The 17,901-nt window shown below is 35.1% G+C and overlaps 1 protein-coding gene across 1 annotated transcript in view; it reads left to right on the top strand.

The window, feature by feature from the left end:
- LOC145672735 (pancreatic lipase-related protein 2-like) overlaps positions 1 to 17,901 on the top strand; it is a 78,735-nt gene that overhangs the window by 13,784 nt on the left and 47,050 nt on the right. Inside the window, exons 3-4 of the mRNA XM_081741910.1 lie at positions 10,206 to 10,443; positions 13,753 to 13,989. Coding sequence (XP_081598036.1) covers positions 10,206 to 10,443; positions 13,753 to 13,989 — 475 coding nt within the window. The remainder of the gene's footprint in view (positions 1 to 10,205; positions 10,444 to 13,752; positions 13,990 to 17,901) is intronic.

Here is a 17,901-nt window from a genome sequence, read left to right as displayed (position 1 = left end):
GGGGGATTTGCTGAACGAGAAACATGATGGTAAAGACGAAAAGGAGTAACCTTGAAACTGTGAGGCCTTCAAGTTGTGGGGTTGGAGAAAGTTGGAATGATGATGCAGAAATAAAATTTATCGGAGGGTGCTTTTGAGAAAGAGAGACTGCAACAGTTTGCTTTACTTCAATACCTTGCACTTTTAAACGTGTTTTTCTGTTTTGTTATGGCCATAGATTTTCTGACGTAGGTTGTATTGACATTTTGACCAGTTGCCCGTTTGCACAGAGTTATCGCAGAGAGTTGAGATTTGTTCTATCTTCTTTTATTTAACAATAGCTTTCATACAATATGCTACTTGATCCCCGGTTCCATTTGTAAATTTTGAGTTGGACCCAGCCTGAGACCCTGCGAGTGCCCCGGAGACACAAATTTTTCATTCAAAAGGTTCTGGGCTCCCCACACTAATTTGATATGTATTCGTTGAGTTTCCTTACCTGACCGTTTCCGAAAAATCTGACCCGGAATCTGACTTTGTAATGTATAGCATGGAGCTCAATTTCTAAGTTTTCACGCTTATATCTCTGCAACGGTTGCAATCGAGGATGTATCCCTTTTCGTGTTATGTTCTTTTGGGATAAGGTATCCAACGGCCATAATCTCGACTCGAAGTCAAAGTTACACTTGGATAGATTCCCTCGTAAGTGGATTCTAGTGAGTTCCCCGAAAATCGGTTCTAGATGTAGGAGTCGAACAGGTGAATGTTCCTTTAAGGGGGTCCAGTAATTTCTTTCACACGAAATTTGCAATTTCTCCCATTCTTTCCACTGATTTTCGTTTGATTACATAATATAACGTTATATTAGGTTAGGTTAGGTTAGGTTAGTTTTGGACCCCCTTAACGGAACATGGACCCTCGAACAAATGTTTTATTAAAAATATTCTGGAGCTGAAATTATTTTTTCCGAAACAATCTGTATTATCTATATGAACGGTGGAGCATTCCTATAGTCTATGTTGGTGCAACTCAATTCTTAGTAATAAAACATGAAAAGCAAAAAATTGTAAGCTATTCTATTAATCAACAATGCATCCATCCACTTCAAAAAAGCTTTTAAAAAATATGGTATATGTAACTATCTCCATACAATTATTTTCTTTATTTAGCGGAGGTCTTGTCAGAATGAGAAAATGTAGTAATCTTCCATAGCAGCTGGTAGTGTATAAGTTTGTTCTGACATCTGGTGAGAGGAAATTGTACTACGTTCATATGCCTAAGCATAGTAAATAGTTCACGGAACCGCTATGCTGAAGTAAAAGTGGCGCTGCTTGTAACTGTAATAAAAGATAAACATTTATAAATAGGGAGATTGATGGTCCAGTTCGTGCATCTTACAGGAAAGAAAAAGAAACTTTGAAACACAGTGGTAAGCATTATTAATGGATTTTACAGTTTAAAATTATGTTAATTATGATTAGAACAGTGATGGCCAAATGGTGGCCTTCCAGCCGGATCCAGCCCGCGAATAAATATGAAAAAAGAAAATAATGATTTGCTCTTTCTCTTAACAATATGAACAGGAAGATTTACGATTATGATTTAGATTTGGGGCTTTCGGCATTTATGACCATGTTAGGCCGTCACTAGGATTAGGATTAGGAATTAGATTTCTGGGCTTTCGGCATCTATGGCCATGTTAGACTGTCACTAGGATTAGGATTAGGAATTAGATTTCTGGGCTTTCGGCATTTATGACCATGTTAGGCCGTCACTAGAATTAGGATTAGGAATTAGATTTCTGGGCTTTCGGCATTTATGACCATGTTAGCCCGTCACTAGGATTAGGATTAGGAATTAAATTTCTGGGCTTTCGGCATTTATGACCATGTTAGCCCGTCATTAGGATTAGGATTAGGAATTAGATTTCTGGGCTTTCGGCATTTATGACTATGTTAGCCCGTCACTAGGATTAGGATTAGGAATTATATTTCTGGGCTTTCGGCATTTATGACCATGTTAGGCCGTCACTAGAATTAGGATTAGGAATTAGATTTCTGGGCTTTCGGCATTTATGGCCATGTTAGGCCGTCACGTATGAGGGATGTCCGTCGGCGAGCACAGCTGGTCCTAATAATACATCTGAATCGAGACTTGATTTTTAATCGTGAAAATATATTCATTAACCATTTACTTGTCCAAGATCAGAAGTACATTTTTTAAAAAAATTCGAGACGAGATGAGAATCTTGTCTAGTCTCATTTCTAACACTAGTTCTCAGACCCAGAACTTGGATTTTTTTCTGGGGGGCAAGCAATAGTTGGGCCCCCTAGAAAAGTTGTTTTTCTAATTCTTGGGCCCCTATTTCCATTTTTCTCTTACTTATAGGCTCCCGGAGCCTGTAGGCCCTCCCGCACGGCAAGGTCTGCGGGGCCATTAGTTATAACCCTTGGCCCGTTCCATACATGACAAATTAATTAAGAGCACAATATTGACAAATCTCAAAGCCATACGAATAAAGGTTATTTCTAGGGCCCCTAATAGTAGACATTTTTTTTTTTTTACTGAAATGACCCCCACGACTCGTTTTTGTTTTATTTATCTTTTTTGGTGGTGTTTTGCTTAAGTAATGTAGAGAACCTGTTTGATGCTTCATTTATAATTTCATGTTCCTATCGTAACTGAAGTAAGAAAATTTAGTCTTTAAATGGACCCCCTCGAACGGCGGGGAGCTTCCCTTGGGGACAGTTGCCCCCCATAAGTTACGGCCCTGCTAGTTCTCCAATATATTATATCTCAAACCTTGGTTTAGTGTTACACGATTCATAGTATAAAAAATTATAAATCGATTAAAAAATAATGGTTCGTACGCAATGCAGAGCTTTTATCAAGGTTTTAATGGTACGTAAATATTTCCAAAACATATTTCAATAGTAATGTTGTTATAACACACCGTTTGTGGACCTCTTGTGACACAAAAGGATTCTGATAGCTCCTAGATTAAATTAAGAAGGAAATCAGGACATAAATTTTGCACATAACTTTACAAGACCAGAAAAGTTTAGATCGAAATGAGACGAGAGTTCTACAAAGAATACAAGTTTCTCGTTTCATGGGTAATACTTCAAGCTCATTCTGCAAAATACGTAGGGATACAGCGTGTCAATTTTGAGCAAACTGCAGAGTACATTAGTTAATTAATTTGAAATATTAGTAGATTAGGCCCAAAAACGTACGCAGGGGGTGGGTAATGGGGTCCAGACCCCCCTCCCCGAAATTTCGATTTTTGTGTAAATTTAGCCTAATTTTAATGGTAGTATTAGGAATTTTAATATAAAATACCCTTATTGAGTTTGGACTCCAACCCATGAAATAAATTCCTGCGTACGCTACTGCTTAGGCCTTATGACACGACGCAGAAAGGTGTTCGATTCCCGGCGGGAGCTCATGTGGTTCGGATTCCACGTTAATCAGTAGGTCCACGTCTCATATAGCCTCGCTTCTGAACGGGACGCTAAACTATAATCAACTCAACTCAAATCAACGACGCAGAAAGAAAACCAAGAAATGCAGCAATTCAAAAAATGTATGACTTACGCACATATTGAGCCGTTACTTCACTGGGGCATGGTGGAAGGTGATAATGAAAATGATATCGCAGGGCCAGTTCTCGTTTGGTTCTGGCTTGCTTCACACTATTAATTGGTTCAGAGCCGTCATTTGGAGAGGCTAAACAGAGGAATTGCCCCTCCTCTGTATTTGAGAAATATATACAGTATGTTTCAATCAATTGTCCACTAATGAAAGACGCAAACTATTATGCCTGTGGAAAATCTTGCAGCTCTCAAGCAAAATGTGAAATGACAGTGCTGAAATAATGATCATCATTGGTTTAGAAAATAGATGACTGTGTATATACAGGTTGTTCTAAAACAACACCGACAACGTTTGGGAGGTGATTCCTGACACGAAGATAAGACAAAAAGTATAGATCATCCTGGGTGCACAAATGCTTCTTTTCGAAAACGTGAAAAAATGAAGTTTAAAGGTCCATAGTTCCTATCTTATAGAACCTACCGTAGTCGGGTCAAGACTTCACTTAGGAATTAGTATGTGCTCTATCCAAATATCCAAGTTTCAGAATCTTGTGGTACTTCCGGAACAATTTTTATAGGTGTAGTTGGAGTATACTTCAAATTATATGCCCGTAGCCAAACTCCCTCTATAAAAATTGTTTCACGAGTACCTTAGAAATCTGAAACATGTATTCTTGGATAGGACATATATTAGTACCTAAGTGAAGTCTTGACCCTCCTACGGTAGGTCCCATAGTGAGCTATGGACCTTTAACGTTTTCGGCTGCCTATAACTCCGAAAGAAAGCATTTGTGCACCCGGGTTGGTCTATACTTTTTATCTTATCTTGGTGTCAGGAATCACCTCCCAAACTTTGCCGCTGTGGTTTTGAAACAAATTTAAAGAGAATTCGCATTTGTGTGAGTAATACAAGGTTTTTCAAAGGTAATTTGATCGTTTTTTTTTTTTAATAACAAGACTACATATTATTATGCTCTTAAACTCGTTCTAAAGAAAAAAGTATGGACGTCCACCACATAGGGCACAATGATGCTCAAATTCCTGCAAGGAGAAGCTGCCATCTTTCCAGTTTCCCACATAATCGTGAATCACCTCTTGAACCCATTGCATCTTAAAGATGGACGAACCTAAAGGAAAATGAAAGAGTGATCGTCTTTTGGTCTCGCATATGATATATTTGTTATCTTATTTTGCCTTAAGAATAATATCCAATTTCCCCATTGCTGATTATGAACCAATGTCCAAGTTTAGCCGAGAGCATTAGCTCTTGTGCTTGTGATGTGGTTCATCTCGTAGTGTGAGATTTCCATTAGCGACAAGCACACACTCAGGAATTTATTTAGGCGGTCAAAAGATTTTCGGGGATCCAAATTCAATATGACAAGGAATTTTATTAAAATTTGTAAAATCTCCCCTAAAATTAGTATAAATTTACAGAAAATTCGGGATGTTGGCAGTATCCGTCCCCGCAGGACCCACCCCATACGTATGTCCCTGATATGCAGCATAAAAAAGAAATCAGTGTTGATTCAACAGCTTGAAGGAGCTAGGAATATTTGAGTTATAAAATAGCAAATTTCTATTTTGGGAGGCTTTAAATACTATGCTGAGCATATTACCGAGTTGAACGTGTATCATTTGGTCGGCTTTGTAATCTGTAGTGGTACAAAGTTTAGTTTAGTATCAGAGGAGCAACCATATGAGGGATATCCACCGGGCCTGAACTACTAATGGGCATGTAATTTTTTTAGGGGGGGATATCAAAGAAAGTAATTTAAATTATACTACTGTACCCAGCCCAATCTGTTTATTACTTCGATTCCATTTGCTACCTTTCTGCTTACCATTACGGACCCCCTGAAGTATATCAAGAACTCTGTTGTAATCATTTCGCAGCATGAATATTATATTCCAAATAAATATAATTATTATTGTTTATACCTAGGTACTAAATAAATTAAATTGGAATAAAATATTGAATATTTTGTACTTCAAAATATTTGGGGGACGCGTCCCCCTCGTCTCCCCGCCAGAGACGCCCGTGGGCAAAACCGGTTTTTATAAAAGCTGGAAACCGGTTTCCAGAAAAACCGAAATCCGAAAAAGCGACCGGTTCGATTTTCACCGAAACCAGTTTCGGTTTTCTCCAAAAACCGGTTCGGTTTTCACCGAAACTGGCTTCGGTGAAAACTTTTGGAAAATACATAGCACTAGGTCTGTGGAAACGGAATCGGTTTACAGAGAACAACAAAACACTATTCTGGTCAGAAATAGAACTAATTTTGAAACAAAAAAACTGGAACCGGTTTTGAAGAAAATCGAAACGGACCCAGTGAAAAACCGAGTTGGTTTTGAAGAAAACCGATAACCGGTTTCGGCGAAAACCGAACCGGTTTTGGAGAAAACCTAAACTGGTTTAGGTGAAAATCGGTTTTTGAACATTTCTAAAAACCGGTTTTGGTTTTCCTGGAAAACCGAAAACCCGGTTTTGGGCCCACCACTAGTCTGAACCCCTTTCCCAGCAGAAACTCGTTCGTAACTCGACATATATTTCTACATGGACTTTGTTAATAAAACTTGTTTAGGAAAGAAATGATTGGTGTATCCTAAAGATTTGATCTTATACTTCATCTGTACCCTTTTTTCTCTGTTTTTTAAAGCAATCAAGTTATATCATTTTCTTTCCTGAGAATATATGTGGTAGTACTTTACAATTACTTATCGTCTTTTCGGGTGTTAAATAATATCGGTTAAATCCTACATAGATTCAGTGTCTTGTAGTATTGGAATATCCCCTCCCCAAACATTGAATCGCTCCCAACAAAAAATTTGTGTGTGTGCTTGTTTAATATAAACGGTAAAACTAAGTCAAGATCTCGTTCTATGAATATTTCATAACCAGTAACATACGTAGGGGATCTATCGTGGGGGTCCGGACTCCACCTGAAATTCCTACTTTTCTGTAAATTTAGTCTGATTTTAGAGATACTTTTTACGAATTGTAATATAATTAATCCGCATATTGAATTTGGACCTCACCAAAATCTTTGGACCTCCTTCCCAGATAGTGTTGCCAGGAGACGAGACGAGACGTCTCGTGAAATGTCTCGTCTCGTGTCGTGTCTCGAAAATGCAAACACAGTCTTTGAATTTGTTTAAAAATTTATTAACTCGGGATAAATTATTTGCCTTCGATATATATACCAGCGTTTATTATTCGAAATAAGGACTATCCTACAAAGAACAAGGAATACCTAAAATTATCTTTTTTAATGATTCTTTCAAACAGCTTTCATTTCCATCTTTCAATCGATTCAAATTTAATTTTTGTTTTTTGTGATAGTGCTCCAGATTCAAGTACAATGTTAATGCATTCATCGAGATTAGTGTTTCAGAAGATTTCATTCCGTGGGCTGGTGGGGATATCTATGTATACAAATCCTGTTATAGAAGTACAAGTTCTCTTAATGGCAGTTTTATCAGTAACTAACCATTGTTTCATGACCTTTCTGGTTCCAAATAAAGACAGAAACGTGTCACTATTTTTCGATACTGAATTTTGAAAGGATGCTGGTTTGAGCAGTATTTTTTTTTTATTGTTTTATGATGTTATTCGAACCTAAGCCATTTTTGAAATCGGAAAATCATATAGGGACCCTTATTTGTTGAAGTGGCGCCAGTGGTTTTGAGAAAAGGATTTCAGAATAAATGGACAAGGCTTGCCTTTCGACTGTACCGATGGTATTGACAAATATTCCTCTTGTAGTAATTTATTACTGGTTCAGTCGAAACTAAGCAATCGCAATTGGAAGATTGTAGTCGTGTTGTGTGTTGTGCTGTTAACCAAATCAAACTTGGTTAAAAGTTGAAATTTTACCCACTTGGCAAACAGCTCTTTTATGTGGACCTCAACCGCTCTAGTGTTGCTACGAGACGAGACACGAGATGAGACATGCTTTGCACGAGACGAGACGAGACAATCTGAAGTCTCGTCTCATTGCAACATTATTCCCCGAAATAAATTCCTGCGTACATCAATGTCATAATCATTGACACTTGTGTTCTAGTTTTAATTTGAATTGTTTTAAAATTATTGAAAAAGATTTTTTTTAAAAAAGAATAAATTTTACTTGAAGAGTCCATAATAAATTAGCAACTTTTTTTTAGCTCATAGAATTTGTCTAATTTCATTGACCCAATAGAAATATCTAAACCTAATAAATTACTTTTAAAAAGACGCCTCTGGCTTTTTCTGCTAAAACTTAACCTACTGTAGCGATACCTATTAAATGTCAAACTACATACGCAAGAAATAACCCACATTTTGCTTATAACAATTAATAAACAGCGGACTATATATGGTAAACTAAGGGACATGGTGTGTAATTACGCCAGTGAAAGCAGCCAAATAAATGCATATAGGAATACGTAAATGTATTACAGGTCTGCTTTTAGTGTGTAGAAGACAACAAGTGTTTACAAGTGACATCAGACATACGGCAGATGTCAGAGTATTGCTTTTACGACAAATTTCCTTCATTTGCATGAGTTTTTCAAAAATACAAAAAGAAATAAGTTAAAACTAATCAAAATTCGGAGAGTTAGTAATTAGGTAAATTCATCACTCAATTTTTTAACGGATTTTAGCCCCGACCAGTGGGAATTATGAGCAAGTATCAAACACATAGGCTATATATATATATATATATATATATATATATATATATATATATATATATATATATATATATATATATATAATATTTTATCAAAATCTAATAGCTAATTTTTATAAAAATGTATGGAAATTTCATTTAAAAATTCCAGCTGGGGATTGGGGGATTAAATTAAGTTCTTCATGATTTACTGATTTAAACTCCATGACATGGGTAAAATATGATTCGTAAGCCTCAAAAAATATAGGCCTATATGAAATATTTAATTAAAATTAAATATAATTAAATATATATGTGTTTTACTAAAACTATCGTGAAACAATTTTTAAAAAAATATATTCCTGAGTCTGACTGATAGTCAAAAAGACTAAAGGAACCAGCTAAGTCTAATGGTAAAATCTGTTTGATGCTTCATTTTAACAAAAGAGACAATGACCAAAGCTTAAAACCCACTTTATTTTAAATTATTAAACTTTGTAACGGTTTCGGATATCTAGCATATTCTTCTTCAGACACTATCGAAAATAAATGAAAATACAGACATATATATATATATAGCCATTGTTATGAAAAAGTTTAAATTCTTTTAACAGACATATATATATAGTCATTGTTGTACTTTTTAAAAATTTTTTCTTCTATTTGCTGAGGCCTTCAGCCAATCCCGTAACTCTTCTTGTACACTTTCCAACTAATCACGTTCCACCATTTTTGGTTACAACAAGGGCTTTTTTTCTTCTTCTTCTTGTCTATGCTATCCAAATTTCCTTCCCTCATAAAAATGTCTGTTAAAAGAATTTAAACTTTGTCATAACAATGACTATATATATGTCTGTATTTTCATTTATTTTCGATACTGTTTGAAGAAGGATATGCTAGATATCCGAAACAGTTACAAATTATAATTTAAAATAAAGTGGGTTTTAATCTTTGGTCAGTGTCTCTTTTGTAAAAATAATCAATCCAAAGCCATGAATAGTCTTACTAATGATGCTTCATATATGAATATTAACCAAAGATATACTCTTAAATATTAACTGAGCGGAGTACAGGAACTAATTGAACTAATTACGTTCATGCATTGCCATCCTCATAGTTTTCAGGACCTCCACCCATCCCCCCATACCAGCAGCAGAAGAACGCTCGAAAGATACCTTTGATATATAGTACAAGGAAGATTTAATTTTAATTACAAATAATTTCCCAAGTACCATTGTTAATGTACCTAATGGAAATGTTCTTCTTCTATAGTTAAGGGGTCATGGTGGCTCAGTGGTAGAGCGCTCACCTCTGGTGCGTGAGGTCACTGGTTCGATCCTGACGAAGTAAGTTTGTGGCGGACAACATCGTGGGTTTTCGCGGTATACTTCCGTTTCCTCCCACTTTCTCATTCCAACAATTCTTTCATCATCATTCACTTGCTTTAGTCATCGTTTCCCTTAGCCTAAAGGGCATAATAGAGGGACGTTAAACTCAAAGCTTTCTGTAGTTTAACGTCCTACGGTTATACTCCAAGGTTAAAGAAGATAGAGATGGTGATAATGAACAGAATGGTAGAATAAAGGAAATGAAAGAGAGCAATATAAACCCCCAAAAATCATAGTCGGATCCAGGGGTACAAAGGGCCTTCTTCCCCCTACCCCCCGCGCCAAGGGTACAAATACTGCAAAAGCCTGGAGAGAGAGAAAACTCAGAATCTGTCATCGTCCCCCTCAGGAGTCCGTCGTGGATCCCCCTGCCTAAAACACATGCCGAAGATGCTTCTCCAATGTAAAGCTCAATTGGCGCGAGCTGGAATTGAACCAGGGATTCTACACAACTGAGGTGGTCACTCTATCACTAAGCTATCACAGCCTATAAATGGAAACTTTTAATTAATTAATGAACTAGCATACTATATATTACATTTATAAGCGCATTATTAGAGTTTTTAATAGAATGTTCTGTGTTAAAGGGAGACTATAACGTTTTGCTAGTGGATTGGAGCCGGGAGGCTCATGGAAACTACTACAGGGCAGTCCAAGCTACAGAATACTTCGGAAGGCAGATCGCACGCATTGTGGAGACGATGGTGCTTCTGGGTGCCTCTCCAAAAGATTTCCACATGGTTGGTCTCAGTCTTGGAGCACATATGGCCGGATATGCGGGGAAAACGCTGCAGAAACTAGGAATCAAGATTGGAAAAATAACAGGTAAACTATTTTATTTTTAAGAAATATGTCTTGTCTCACAAGGTAAGTTTCCCAAATGTGACGAAGGTTTTCAAAAAATCTGAAAACTAGGTTTAATACATGTCACTTGTTCCAAAGTTGTAGATTCTAATAGCTATATATAAAGTGTATCGAAATTTATCTTTGGTGCAATTTGACTGGTTGATCATGCAGACAGAATTTGAATTTGAATAACTTCAAATTTTGGATTTGAAAATCAAAATTTAGGGTACGATAAGTGATAAACAATTATTGAAACTGATTGTTAACATTTTTTCATACTTTAAAGCTTAGGGTTTGTAGTCACGATTCATATATAGTCTAAGGTCATTGGTGGGAAGTTATCTTTATTGAAATCTAATTGATTGATCCCTACCTCTGATACACAATGTCACATTTTGAACCTTAAGAATTGTACTCTAAAACCATTTGTGGAAAAATTTATCTTTGTTTCAAGTTGATTGGTCTCCAATAAATTTTGAAAATTGTCAAATTCAAAAATTTGGTATGATAGTATAGGACAGGGGTAAGTTTGCTTTTTCCAGCTCGTGAAGTTTTAGGTTTGAAATATGATAGATAACTATTGTAACCTATGATATACATTAAAAAATTAAACTTTGAATCCTAAGACTGTAGTTGCGACTTAATGTATAAGGTCATTGGTGTAGAAAATTTAGAACACTGAACATGATAGGTAATTATAAAAAAACGATTTTTATGTAACAATAACAATTTCACACTTTCAACTTTAGTTACAACACACAGTCACGGTCATTGGTAGAAAGGTAGAAAGTGGTAGAGCGTTCACCTCTGGTACATGGGGTTCTTGGTTCGATCCTAGCTCGTGTCAAGTGAACTTTGTGGTGGACAAACATCGTAATCTTATTGAATAATCACACGCAAATTTTTGTTTATTTTTTCATAAGTTTTGTTTAAATTTTGTTTGATTTTTTTTTTCGACCACTGTCTTTAAATTTTAGTTTCATTGGTAGTTCATTTAGTTGTAGGTATTGTAGTTATGATTCATAGTCTAAGGTCATCTGTGCAAATTGATTCTAGCTGCAATCTGATTGGCTGATCACCTCCAAATCTTTGTTAAATTTTTTTCAATTTTTTAAGTTTAAAACTTTTTGAATCTTAGTATTATACAGTAGTTACACGCATACTCATACTCTAAGGTGATTTGCGGAAAGTTATCCTTGATGCAATCTAATTGGCTGATTACTTTCAAATCATTATTTCTTTTTTAAAAAAAAGTTTCAAAATATGTTCTTAAAAGTTTTCGACCACTGTTTTAAAGTTTTAGTTTGAGAATTTTTGAATTTTAAGATTGTAGCTACGACTCACAGTCTAAACATTGGTGGAAAAGAATTATTACTTGAGACCTGATATGTATTTATTGATCTTCTAACATCTTTTGACATGTTACAACGACAATTTCACATTTTGTACTTTAGTCGTAACTCATTGTCTAAGGTCATTAGCAGAAAACGATTTCAATTGGTGCAATTTCATTGGGTAAGCATTTTCAAAGGTTTTGAAAACTTTTGTGTAAACTTTTTTGATCAATTTTAAAACTTCTTGGTTTAAAATTTGTTCAGCTTTGAAAATTTTGCACTCATTAAAAGTGTTTGAAAATTTTTGATTAAATTTTAAAAATTCTTGCATTTATTTTAAGTATTGAAAAAAATTAATTATTACTTTCAAATTTTTTATATATAATATATATATATATATATATATATATATATATATATATATATATATATATATATATATTTACACTCTTATTTAAATTTTTTGATCACTGTTTTTAAATTTTATTCCAACATTTTGTTTAAAAATTTTCAAGTTTGAAAAATTGTGCACTTATTGAAAAATTTTAATTCCTTTTGATTGAATGTTTTAGTTTTAAAATTGTCTGCTCTTTTTTAAAAGTTTTTAAAATTATCTGTTAAAAATTTTTAGTTTGAAAATTTTGATTAAAAGTTTTCAGTACCTGAAATTTTGTAGCTCACTCAAAAAATGTTTATAAAAATAAGAAGAGAATCAGAACAGTTTAGAATAGAACGATCTAGCAACACTGTACATAAGAATTGTATCACCATGATACAATCACACGTGTCAGAAAAAGTTTATGCAACAAGAAACAGAATACGCAGCAGAGAACAGAAAATTTCTGATTTACACGCTTCAGTGAAGTGCCTTACGAAGTTTTGTAAATCGCCTGCAGCTATGGTTCTTATATTGTCCTGGCCCGTACTGGTTTGTAAATTAACCATTACTAATAGACATTATTATATTTTCTTTCCACTACTAACATGTTTTTGCATGCTTATGAAGAAGAATAATAAAAGTTCAAAATTAATTATGTATCAGAAGGTAGCTCAGTGGTAAAGCGTTTACCTCTGGTGCATGGGGTTCCCCATGATCCCAACTTTGTGGTGTACAAACACCGTGTGCTTGAGTTTTCTCGGGGTTCTCCCGTTTCGTCCTACTTTCTTCATTCCACCATTTCATTCGTTACTCATCATCACCGTCTCCTTTAGCCTACCCGGCATAAACGTGGGACGTAAAACTTAAGCACACGGGACGTAAAGCTTAACTTCTATCCATTTCATTTCATGTATCAGAAATAAAAGTACGTCTGTTATAATAATAAGCAAAACGTGTTTTGATGTGCTTCTGAAAAATATATTCACAAGAATTTTAGAAATGATTCGAAAAAATGGATCAAAAGATTGCATCTTGGCCAAGAATTTTAGGAATGATCCAAAAAATGCATCAAAAGATTGCAATCTTGGTCAATAGTTGGTTTTTGGATCAGGAGCCATAAATTTTTTTTGAACGGCCTCTAAACCAAGTTTTCGTATTTTTTTTTACGGAATAAGCACATCATATTGACTTAAGTGATAGTTTGGGTTTGGTTACGCTAGTTCTCCAGGTACAAGGCCTATAAGAAAATTTTTGACTGAAATATATTTGGATCTTTTGATCCAAAAACACTTCATTCTGTGCTAAATATTAAAAAAAATGCATATGGTAAGAGTATTCGTTTTTCTTCACAGTTGTGCATGTAATGGATTGTTATTTAGACAATCAACACAGTGAATTCACTTCAGAAGTCCATTTCGTTTTCCCAATATCCATGAAAATTTGTCGTATGATATTACACAATTTATAGATACGGTATTTAATAAACACATAATGTTACTATGATAGTTGGTATTTGTAATTCACAATTCAAACTACTAGTTACAATTATTAACATCATAAATAATGTAATTGTAGGACTCGACCCGGCAGGATTCATGTTCCAAACCCTGCCTCAGCTGTCTCCTGGGATAGGATTGGAGAAATCAGACGCAGATTTCGTGGAAGTTATTCACACCAATGGAGGATCAATTGTTCAAGGATTCGTTGGTATCTCATATCCAATAGGACACGTGGACTACTTTCCGAATGGCGGACAAAGACAACCAAACTGCCCAGAGAGAACAAGCATTGTAGATATGTTAGTTTCCATAAGTAAGTAATAAATAGTGAGGTTATTATATTACTAGTAGAGAGATCGTATATATATATAATGAAGTTCAGTGTAGTTGAAGCTTAGGAACAAACATTCGCACCTTTTTCTGCTTTTACCAGGTTTTTATCAGGTTAAATTTCTGTTTATTTGCTTGTTTAGGTAGAACTTAAATTTGACCAACTTAACTTTCACGCCAGTTAAATTTCATACTGTTCCAATTTACCTAGAGCTTTAAAATGTTGTGCAGATGCGTAAATCCTATGACAGTACAACATTACCGCATAATTTTCGATCTAACTTATCGTTTTACCGGAGAACTCATTAATTAGTTACAAGGGCATTTAGATACCCCATGTAGGCATTTTCAGTTAGTTAAACAGTACTTTAATAAAGTCACAAAGTTGATTTGTGCTGCTTCGAGACCTTTGTGTGGCACCTTTAAGGTGGATCATCACCCAGAAGTCATTACACATTTTAGCTCATTCCCTTAACTACTACGCAATGAAATGTTTTATATTATAAATATAGTACTATAAGATAGAGTTAGGTTTCAGCTACAACACAAGACACTGATTCATTTGGTTGGTTCTTCTGATATCGAGAAAGGTAATAAATAAAGGAAAACATTTGATACGTTTTACAATAAGTACACAAGATGGCACTTGATGTTAGATCTTACTAGACGTGCTCAGTTTTATGAAATGTTTATTTGTATGTGTAAAGTATTTTAAAGAAACAATCTTATAATGAAATATATATATATATATTGTTTGACTGTTTCTCCTGTTACGTTTCACATTATCTTTAAATATTAATTTACATTTAAGGAAATAGATTTTGAGAAGAAACTTGCGCACAACACCATAATGCGTTGTTGCCAAATTTGTACGTTTACTGTGGTAGTCATAATAACCAAATTCCTGGATTCTAGCATTGCAGTTCGAGAAGCGAACTTAGCTGTGAATTCCGGTAATGGTCGAAAATTAATTTCTCCAGTAAGTATCCAAGCAGAATTCCATGATTATTTACTTTATTATGTGGCATCAGTAAACACTCGACACTATGTGGCAACGTCGCACTATTTAAGCAGCGTTTAGCATAGCACGGAGAACGCATAGTGATCCACCTTAACGTAAAATTTAGGAACTATATCAGTGGCTAATTTAGAAGGTAAAAACTGGGGAGCTAGCAAGGCCCCAGACCAGGCCGGTAGCCAGCCCAAAAATGTAGGAGGACCCGATCCAACCATATTATAGTTCATTTGCAAGCCTACCGTGAAAATTTAGGGGGGCAGCAAAAATTTAGGGGGCGGCCTCCCTAGACCCCCCTGGATACGGGCCTGCCCTAGACTATGTTAGGTATACTATAAACTTTAAAAATATATAAATAATAGCTTAAATTGTCACTCAAAAAAACTGGGGGGTCTAGGCTCCCCGGCCCCAGGCTAAATCCGCCATTGAACTACATCCTTCTACAAGTGTTTCTTCATCCATTGGAAGTCAATGTTCCTGGATGTTATAGCTGTGGGGCCCAATTGGAAAAACTTTCCCAGGCAAATTACACCCCGTAGAATCATATACATAATTTAAATCTATTTGGTATAATAGAAAGCAAACAAAATATGTGCTTAAAAAGCGAACAAAGTGCGAGATCATAGACCAAACAAATGTAAACATATTAAATTACATTTTAAATGTAAAATTGCATACATGTAAGATACATGCTTTATATATTGGTCATTGGAACTTAACCTCATTTGCGGGTCCGTGACACAAAATTACAATCACAATTAATTATAGTAGCAAAATCACTGAGCCATATAAAACCCAATCAACTGGGTTTCCACTGGACCCAAGGAAAACTTACAACACCATGAGACGGAAATAATGTTTCGAAACTCATGTCTCACAATAACGTAAGTTTTAGATTTCACATAAATTTCTGAAATCGGGCCCATCGTTCTGACTTGCTGTATATACACACACACACGAAGTACCCTTTTCTATTCCTCCCTGAAACATGAATTTATAAAAACGTTGAGTCAAGTAAGTTACGTTAATTTTTAACAAGGAAGTTACCTAGTTTCATTATTGGTTTAAACTAGGGATGGGAAAAACCGATTTTTATATAAAAAAAACGGTTTCTAGAAAAAACGAAACCCGAAAAACCTACATTTCGGTTTTCTCCAAAAAGGTTCGGTTTTTCACCAAAACCGGTTTCGGTTTTCTCCAAGTGGAAACAGATTCGGTTTTCGGAGAACAACGAAACACCATTCTGTTCAGAAATAGAACAAATTTTGGAAAAAGCCGGAACCGGTTTTGAAGAAAACCGAAACCGGATCCGGTGAAAAACCGATAACCGGTTTTTGGATAAAACCGAAACCGTTTTTTGAAAATTTTTAAAAACCGGTTTCGGTTTTTCTAAAAACCGAAAACCGAACAACCGGTTTTTGTGCCCACCACTAGTTTAAACATCTTATTAAATATCGTATTTTTCGCACAATTCTTGAACTCTTTCTAAACTTCTTAGGATACATTCCTTAATCAAAGTGACTTGGTAGTTCGAGGTAGGCGAACTAAATAATTCTATCCAGCGGACATGTTTCTCAGACAGAAGTGTTTTGTTCTATATATATACTAGATGTATGAAATGGATTGTTGCATGGGAAAATATAATGTTTCTGTTTTTGTCCTTTATTTTTATTTTTTTATTTTTTTTGGTAAAAAAAGAAATTGCTGTAAATTTTTCACTGTTCTGGCATTGTTTAGGTTGCTTTGATACATGACGCTCCGTGTTTTTTTTTTCTGGAAAAAAATTCTGTTTTAGTAGCAAAACAACCACTAAAAGCAATAGTCTCCCATACTGTGTTAAGAAAAAATGAACATTGGTACTAAAAGGCAAAAAGAAGGCCGTGGGAACACATGCACTGACAACACATGAGCAACTACAAGTCACTTGGTGAACGTAACCGTTGCTGATTCTAGAGTGAAGGAGTTTATTTTATACATATGTTTTTGACATGTGTGAAGTCCCCCCCCCCTTCAAATTTTGACTCGAAACCAAATTCAATCGTTTGTTTTCCGTTTGTTACTGATTGTTTTGAAGAAAAAATCTTTTGTTTCGATAAACGTACGGAGATATTCACAAAATAAATTTAGGGGTCCGACTTCACACTGCCCCCACTTTCAAATTTCGACTTGAAACCGAAGCCAATCGTTTGTTTTTCGTTTGTTATTGATTGTTTTGAAGAAAAAAATCGTTTTCTTGGAAAAACGTACTTAGAATTTCACAAAAAAAACTGGGGGGGCGGGTCTACTAGTTTCAAATTTCGACTCAAAACCGAAGCCAATCGTTAGTTTTTCGTTTGTTATTTATCGTTTTGAAATAAATGTTTGTTTCGAAAAACGTACGGACATATTCACAAAATAAAGTTGGGGTCCAACTTCATACTGCCCCCCCCACACTTTCAAATTTCGACTCGAAAGAGAAACTAGTCGTTTCTTATTGATTGTTTTGAAAAAATAATCGTTTGTTTCGAAAAACTTAAGAATATATAATTGCAAGATATATCTGTGATGTGGCCTAATTTACCCTGGTCCCTTCCCCTACAAATTTCGATTGGAAAACAAAATCAATGTTTGGTATGTGTTTGTTGTTGATTATTTTGAAGAAAGAATAGTTTGTTTCGAAAAACCTAAAGAGTTTTTACAAAACAAGTGGTGATGCTACTTTACACTGGTCCCACTTTTAAATTTCGAATCATAAGTGAAGCAAATCCGTAGTTATTGGTTGTTTCGAAGAGAAAATCGTTTTCTTCGGAAATAGAAAGAGAGATTTACAAAATAAATTTAGAATGTGGGCAAATTCTACAATAGAGGTCAGTGGGCTAACTTTACACTGGTCAGTCAGAT

This window comes from Thermobia domestica, chromosome 16 (genome assembly GCF_964235325.1).
Source record: "Thermobia domestica chromosome 16, izTheDome1.hap1.1, whole genome shotgun sequence".
Lineage (NCBI taxonomy): Eukaryota > Metazoa > Arthropoda > Insecta > Zygentoma > Lepismatidae > Thermobia > Thermobia domestica.
Note: the sequence above shows the minus strand (reverse complement) of the source record. Positions and strands in the feature narration are given on the sequence as shown.